The sequence below is a fragment of the Poecilia latipinna genome, unplaced genomic scaffold (genome assembly GCF_001443285.1).
Source record: "Poecilia latipinna isolate Pla-1442-1.1 unplaced genomic scaffold, P_latipinna-1.0 Scaffold1432, whole genome shotgun sequence".
NCBI classification, from domain to species: domain Eukaryota; kingdom Metazoa; phylum Chordata; class Actinopteri; order Cyprinodontiformes; family Poeciliidae; genus Poecilia; species Poecilia latipinna.
The window spans coordinates 152,037-160,434 of NW_015114048.1; the positions used below are offsets into that span (position 1 = coordinate 152,037).

The following is an 8,398-nucleotide window of genomic DNA, read 5'->3' on the forward strand; positions in this document are numbered from 1 at the left end:
GCTAATTACATATTAAGCTAAAAAGATAACCGCGGTGGCAGAGGGGTTAAACGCAATTAATGTATGGATGATTCGGGTTCAACCTTTGCCTCTCATAACCCACCTTATTGTCTGACAACTATGAAATAAAGGCCACTGGAGCCAACAAAACCTTTAAAAAATAGACAGTCAACATGTTACATACAAACTAGCATAGTAGCTTAGGAATGATGAAGCATCTGGTGGTGACATGTTGTCATAGGGGGCCTCAAATGAAAATATGCGTAGGGCCCCGAAAAGGCTTGGACCGGCCCTGAGTACACCGAAATGTGACAGCATGAGGAGGGGAAAACGGGGGGGGGGTCATTCATATAGTGAAAGCGACGTTAACCAGCGTGGCGCTGCCTCTTTAAGAGCCTGTCTTTCCACCAGTGGCGGAGAGCAGACTGCAGTAGCAGTTCATCCACATCCTCTGTGGCTGTTCATTCACCTGACAGCGCAGCAGCGTGGCAGATCGAGCCGGACCCGCAGCCTCCTGCCCCGCATCAGCACTCACCGCGTCCTGGAGGAGGAATGGGGGGCACCGATCCTGCCTGCTAGCCACAACAAGAGTTCCTAGACGCGGAGAAGGCTCACGACTCGGCAATCCAGCAGCATGGTGTCCTGGATTATTTCGAGGATAGTGGTGTGAGTATGGGCTGGGCTCCATCTGCTGTGTTAAAAACGTTAGCTACATCATCATCGTCGTCGTCAACGGCTGCTCCATTCATCGCCATCTGATGCTCAACGAGGTCTGCTGCGGTCCGTTTCTGCCCAAATGCAGCTAAAACTTTGTAAATAAGAAAACCCCGTGGGCAGCCTGGTGATTGAATCGCGACTAAAGCTACCGTGGGTGCCCACTTTTCCAACACTTTGCACTGTGTTGTTTTAATAAGGGCGATGATGCAGCACAATCTGCGTGCTAACAGCTCCAAGCTAACGACGCTGGCCATTTAAAAACAAACCAAAAGAGAGATTGTTGTGCTGGCGATGAAAAGAAGCTGTTCGTTAGCCAACCTGATTAACATGCACACCTCGCTGCGGACAAGTAAACGCATACAAAACAGCCTTCAGTGGCCTTGAACTCAGTGTTGACTGAGTAAAGATGGATACATTAATTTATTTATGTTTTAGTTGTTGTTTTTTTTTTTGTGAAGATATATCTGTGTAGCATCATAAACTAGGGCCTCATTCTTCCACCTGGACACACCACATCCCCACACTGTGGATGACTCAACCACAGCCAGTAGCTCCAGTCGTCCTGATTTCTTTCCAGGGCAGGGCCAAGAGTATTTGGGGCCCGAATTTACCCAGGATCCCACCTCCCAGTTACATCGCCCACCCACTGACTATCTTTATATCGGATCTTAGTAGTTTTACTTGTTTTTTTTTTATTTTTTTACCCGACCTTTTTGGGTTCCCTACATTACAGCACATTTAATACTAACCACACATCAGCTTGTAACAAGACAGGGGGATATTTCTACCTATTTTGACAATCAATGATTGAAGTAATCTATTGTAAGGAAATATGATGATATGACTCTATAAAAACATGTGGTAGACTTACCTTGGTTTGGGCAGTGGTCATATTCTCCCATATTTTCAACGAGATCACGATTGAAATAAATGGCTCGAACACAAATGTAATTTTATCTTCTAATTCATAAAAAAAGTTTTTTCATCATATGCACTTGACATAATTTATTAAATAGATGGCCTTGCATAAATTATCAAAGCGATATATTTTGCGGGCTAACTCTATTGATTTGATCATTCAAGGTCGAGTGCAGCATTTAAATGCAAACTTTAATATTTACCTCCTTTGGTAATTTGAGCTGCTTAATCAGCTTAAATTTTGAAGTATATCAAGTTTGATGATTCATAGAATTCACATATAAAAGCCGACTTCTGTCTCAGCAGCAGCAGCTTAAGTTTGCTTATGTCTGGCTCTGGCTACTTTATTTCCTTCCTTACATGTCAATAATACTGACTTGAAGATTTAAAGGGGCCTTTGATATATAAATAATGATCCTTCCTGTAAATATTCCTGGATTACATAACAAAAACACTGCTAACAGTTTGCTTCTAGCTGACTCCTCTACCCTGCTGTGCCTCAGGTAGTCATGCAATGATTAGGCAGTGTGACCACATATGCATCATAATAGCTTCAGCACTTCAAACAGTCGACTGTTTCTCTTCTTTATTTAGCTCTTTGAACACGCAGAATGCTTTGCAAAGGAAAAAAAAATCATACTGCTTTAGCTTTTTTTATGTTGCAGTTGCACATTTCAACATATTTTATTAGATGAATCACTTCCAAATTGCACGATTGGTAGCTGGAAGGAAAATGATGCACAATTTTCAACGTTTCTGGTGTGACTATAACGGGACGAATACATTTGCAAATCGTCAAACCATTTGAATAGGCAATGCAGCTTCTTATGCGTTTGAGTCGGAAGGGAACGACTGTACATCCACAGTGAGGTGAGCTTGTGAAATGGAGACAGAGAAGTTCGTATTAGCTCAGGCGACGCACAAGCCTTGGGGTCTGCTTCCAGTCTCTTTGCACACAAGACTGAGCAGCTCAGACTCTACTGTATATAGGACAGAAGATCTGAGATGGTAAGGAGGGGGAGAAACGATAAATACGCTCAAACCGAGTCTCAGTCTGCTGCACGTTCAATCCCTTAGATTTAGTTAAAGGTCACTGACTAATCCAGCTCTGGTGACAGCCTTTTTGTGTGTGTGTGTGTGTGTGTGTCTGCCGCTTAGCATATGTCACATCAGCACAAATCCACACAAAGAACAAAGGGTGCAACCAGATGCTCATCAAAAACACAGCTCTGTGAGCTCAGAGTCCCGGAGTTGCGCACGAGCCAACACTTGGCCTCCCACCCTTGACGGACCTATCTGTGTGTTTTTCCATTTTATCTCCCTGCACTCTTCCTGTCTGTGTGATCTCCATTACTGATTGTTGGAGCAGAATGTTTTGGGGTTTTTTTCCCAGCAGGAAAAAAAAAAAAAAAAAAAAGGGCTGAACTCGTTCAAGTAAAAGTAGGACAAATGGTGCAGAATAAGCAGCCGTCTTTTGTTTATATAAGCTCAGCGCAAACACGACTCGTCTCCACGATTGGGTCCGATTGTGGGTATCCGTACCCAGAGGTCATGTTCTCCTGGTGAATCTCCTCACGCTGACCCCTTGCTCCTTTTCTGCTTTTCCAGCCTCGCCTTTGGGACTCTGTACCCAGCATACTCCTCCTACAAGGCTGTCAAAACGAAGAACGTGAAGGAATATGTGAGTATCACCTCTGGTCATGGAGTGGCAGCGGGCCGTTCATGACCTCCTTCTGTTCAGTTCTTCCTCCTGGTGGTTCCTGCCCTCGGCTGCTGCCTGCTCTTTTTATGGACATCGTCCCGACTTCAAAGAGTTATTGTACACTAGTAACATTTTAGGGTTTAGGTCGCAATAGGCTGATATTGCTTAGTAAGAAATGACACTTTCAGTGTTGTTTTTTTATACAATGTCAGCCACCTGAATATTTTATTGACTTCTCCATAGTTCAGTAAAGTGTGTTGAAGACTTAAAGCATGAAACAGTCAAGCTAGTAAATTAAAGAAAGAGGGTGTCGGCTGTTTGAAAATGTTTTGGAAAAGGAAATGGACTGTTTTATTGTGAAAGCTTTTCAAGATGCTTTTTTTTTTTCCTCCTCGTAATCTGCAAAAAAAAGATTTCTGGCTAGAAAATCTTCCAAATGATGATGCACTGTAGGACCCAAATAAGCAAAACTGTGGTTTTATCCTCTCTCTAACTGCTAAAACATTGTTGCGTTTGGTCATGAAAAGCTAACGTTTTTTTTTTTTAAAAGAACCCACTAACTTTTTCATCACGCTGTTGATGGGAATTAAAGACTTTTTCTTTTTTTTTTTATTAAGGTCAGAAGCAGGCACATCCTGGATCTTTGTAAATTACACATTCGGCTTCAAATTAACTTTTATTTTTGGTAAAGTTACGACATTACAAAAAGAGGAAACAAAATGAAACACTCTTTTACAAACCAAATAATTTACCGAATAAGGAATAGGCTGAAGCTAAGGCTTACACTTTGCCTGCCTTATTCATATTCCCAGCAGCCTACAATAGTGAAATGTATCTGTTGTCCATATACATAAATACATACGCACACATTTATATTTAAACAGGCATGTATAGACAAATACTCATATACACATACATCTATGGTCACATTTACATTGTAAAGTTCATCACCTTGACAACTGAAACACACTGAGATTTTACTTTGCTTTTCTCTTTAGCATGTTCAAATATTGGCAAATTATATTCATTCTCACTCACCTTAAAGTCCTTCCAGAATGAAGACTTTTGATCAGTGCTCTGTACATTATATGACATATTTTTGTACATGCAATTTATTTAAATTTGACAGTATTACTTTGAATAAAAATGTTTATTAGTTGGTTCACAACATCCCGCTTTATTAATAAACCTAATAGCGTAACATGATAACAAATTAGCCTTGGTAAAGCAAGACCTTACAAATAAATGAAAGCAACTTAGAAACTGTTGCTGTGCTGTTTCTAACACATGCCAACAGTTTCTGATTAAATCAGTTAAATCAGTCTAACTGATTTAATCAATCAGTTTAACTGATTGGTGATAACACTTGTTTATTCACCAATATTCTGAGGCGCCTACATTGTTATTGCTGAAAAGTGTGGTCACCATTGTTTTCAGATGACCTCACTTCTTTGGCAGATTATTCATGATCAAATAACGGTCCACACCCAGACACGCACAAACTTGGGTCCCGCTGTATGTTGTTTTTAATTTCCACCTCACTAAATCTTTTGTAGACCTAAAAGATGTGACGATCAGATATGGAAATATTCCAGAAGGTTGAAACAAGCTATATTTATTTCATATTTATTGTGTGTTTCCCTCCTGTCCTGTATTTGTGTGGTGTCGTCAAAAAAAAACAACAGAATCCAGTCGGAGGCTCACTGCGCTGGTCCTAATGTATTGAAAAGCGTTTCTAGGGGAAACCAACAAAAAGGGCTGCAGAGACCCATTCTGCCTTTAGCTGATGGTGTGGCAGCTAAATGGGGTTCCTCCTGCTTACCTCATCGCTGCATCAGTAGGCGACGAGGGGAGGGAGGAGCTGGCCCTCAGCCTACATTTCTGCTGGAGCGCAGTCTCCTCCTGGCAGGTTACTATGGCAACGCCTCGATTGCCGCTCAAGCAGAAGTGGCGAGTGATGGGAGGAGGAAGAGGAAAGAGGGTGACGCCATTTTTAAAAAAAAAAAAAAGCTGATGTTTTGGTTCCGATCCCTCTCCTCCCCATCTGACTAGTTAAATGAGCCGCTTGATGTGGTTTTGTCTTGTGGCTGCACGTCCGTCTGACTCCCGTTAAACATCCACATTTATTCTCCCACTTCAACACGAAAGGTTTACGGCACTGAATCTGAACCCTCGTGTTTTTCGTCAGTGCTAATTTGCCTTCACTTATTGGTTTTAAAACTTGCTTCAGTAGTCTTTTTTTTTTTTTTTTTGAGTCTTATCTGGTGTGAATTAATGAAAACGTATTTCGCTGCTCGGCTTGGGCGCGTTGGTAACCTCCGTGTCGCGTCACGCGTTCCCACGCGTGCGTTTTCATGTGCTGCTTTTCCGATGTCCTCTCGTTTCTCACGTTTGCGCGTTTGTCTCTGCAGGTAAAATGGATGATGTACTGGATAGTGTTCGCCCTGTTCAGCACAGCAGAGACGGTCACAGACTTGCTCCTGTCATGGTGAGCGAGGATCTTGATCTTGACATGCCCGCGAAGCTTGTAACAAATAACCAGCTTTGCATGACCAGACGTTTGAAGTGCTCGGGTTAGTTTTAGTTTAATCTACTTTTCAAAGTTTTTTTTTTTTTTTTTAAAAGCAGCCAGCTGCTGCTTTTCATATAAACCACTTCTGAAGTTTTTGTCTGTTGCAGAAAATTGCTCCAAAGTGTTAGGGAGAACTGTAAGCATTTTTCTAAAACTAACTCAAAGTAGGTACCTCAAAGAGAGACCATCTAGGTTACACAGCTATTACGTCTATCATAAGATTAAATTAATTATCTCTATCTATCTCATTTATTTGTTACAAGAAGAACACACGTGTTGTGGTACAAACATGCCATATTTACACAAGTGATGGATATCTTGGGTCTGTTGCAAACAGTTTTATGTGAACAATAATCACAAACAGTGATCACATCACCTTGAGAGCCTTGCAAAATGATGCAGATCATTTTGTTTCCAAACATTTGCCATGATTTTTATTCACTGAAATGGCAGCTTTTTAAAAAAATTTTTTTTTAGATTTATATAAAATATATTTCAAAGTAAAGGTTATATTATGTCAGGTTTCATGAGCAGTTTTTGATTGTATAGTGAATGCACACAAAAATAGATACAAGCTGTAGCACCACTTGTGTTTATGTTTGCTTTCTCTTGTAGCTATAATAATGTAAAATAAATACTTATAAAGTACTTAAAACATTTATGGAAAAGTTTAGGTTTTGCAGGAAAACCAGGCCCACTTTCTGCTTTTCTCCTATCTCAGAGTTTTTAATCTCAATTGTGAGCTCACCTGCAGGAGAAGCTTTTAAATCCAGCCTTTTGTTGAAGCTTCAACTTTTTATTCCTTTTCCCAGGTTTCCGTTTTACTTCGAGCTAAAGATAGCCTTCGTGATCTGGCTCCTGTCGCCCTACACCAAGGGCTCCAGCGTTCTCTACCGCAAGTTTGTCCACCCGACCCTCTCCAACAAAGAAAAGGTAGACGTCTCGAGCCGCACAACAATGACACGACGTATTCCACATTAAAATATTCATGTCTGTTTCAAGTGCCTTTTACGTTAGTGGTTTCTTCGTCCTCCTGACACCCCGTATTGTGTGTCACCTTTTTTTTTTTTTTTGTCACCGACGCTCCTGCTCCCGCTGCTGTGTGAAGGAAATTGACGAGTACATCGCGCAGGCCAAAGACAGGAGTTATGAGACCATGATGAAGTTCGGAAAACGGGGTCTCAACCTCGCCGCTAACGCAGCCGTCACCGCAGCCACCAAGGTGAGGCGTCCAGTCTGTGGTGAACTGTCTTTCTGTTGTTCCTGTTCAGATATATTATGTGTAGAATCCAGGTTGCCTCCCAGCTCGTGTTTAAAAAAAAATGTGATTCATTTCTCAAGAGAACACAGAGATCAGTCAGAAGTGTTGAAATGAACCAAAGTTTATCTTCCCACCATGTTTACTTTTCTTGCTGCAGTGAAGATGATGGTAAAGGTGGTAAAACAAGAGATTGAATCTTAAAGTCGCCATAGCAACCCTTTTTTCTTTTTCTTTAAGGTTTTCTAGGTTATTTTTCAGGGGTTCTTATAATTGTGAAGCATTCTGGAAGGTTATGCAAAGTATCTAATATCTTCTTTTGTCTGTCAACTCCAGCGTCTCCTTTACAGAAGCCGAACGGGCAGAAAAGATGCGCTCGTCTCTTAACGTCCGTTTTCTTTTCCCATAATGCCCAGGGCCAGGGTGTGCTGTCTGACAAGCTGCGCAGCTTCAGCATGCAGGACCTGACCCTGATCAACACGGAGGACGAGCTGGACCTGCACACGGCCGAGGTTCGGACGAGACGAGAGCACATGGACGAGATGAGCTCGGGGTCCAGCACGCTGCCGCGGGCGCGCAGCTCCTCGGCTCGCCACAGTAAGCCCACAGGCTTCCCATCAGCCAGGAAGTGGTGCACACATTTACAAATATCAGCAAGCGTTAACTGTGCTAAGAGAGTGACTTTAAGGACTTTGTTCATATGAGGAGTCATATGACTTCAGCTGGAGGATAATAAAGCAGTCCAGAGAGAGGGGAGTTGGGGGGGGTTGAGGTGGGGAGGATCATGTGATTCTGGAGGGAAGAGAGGCTCAGAATGAGGACTCTTTGTCTCTCTGCTGTTTATGTTGTCCTCAATACTGAGACGCTGAAGCTGCAGGACTGTCCGATATCGGTCAGACACCCAGCAAGTTTCTAAAACTAGAACGGCAAAACAAACAAAAATGTCCAATTTGTTTTGCTGCAGAAATAACAACATTTCTACAAATCAAATTATTTTAGGTTTTGTTTTTCAGTACAACAGATTTCCATAGTGGGGTTGAAGTTGACACAAACATTTCCCATGTTGAATGATTTCTGATTTTTTTTTTTTTTTTTCTTTTTTTGCCTGAAAGTTTTCTTATTCAGTAGCTTTTTTGTTTTAATATAAACTTCACAACTCCAATTTTCTGCAGTAGTGCCACAGCTTTTTTTTTTTTTTTTTTTTTTTTTTTTTTTTCTTCAAAAAAAAAAA

General features: G+C 41.5%; 1 protein-coding gene across 2 annotated transcripts in view; it reads left to right on the forward strand.

Annotated features, from left to right (window-relative positions):
• Window positions 1–358: 358 nt before the first annotated feature.
• Window positions 359–8,398, forward strand: part of reep2 (receptor accessory protein 2) — a 17,022-nt gene continuing 8,982 nt past the window's right edge. Inside the window, exons 1-6 of one of the 2 annotated variants that reach the window (XM_015057068.1) lie at window positions 359–666; window positions 3,244–3,316; window positions 5,749–5,825; window positions 6,722–6,842; window positions 7,018–7,131; window positions 7,584–7,764. In XM_015057068.1, the coding sequence (XP_014912554.1) occupies window positions 635–666; window positions 3,244–3,316; window positions 5,749–5,825; window positions 6,722–6,842; window positions 7,018–7,131; window positions 7,584–7,764 (598 nt within the window). In that variant the 5' untranslated portion in view covers window positions 359–634. The remainder of the gene's footprint in view (window positions 667–3,243; window positions 3,317–5,748; window positions 5,826–6,721; window positions 6,843–7,017; window positions 7,132–7,583; window positions 7,765–8,398) is intronic. The other variant, XM_015057067.1, reaches the window with a different exon arrangement.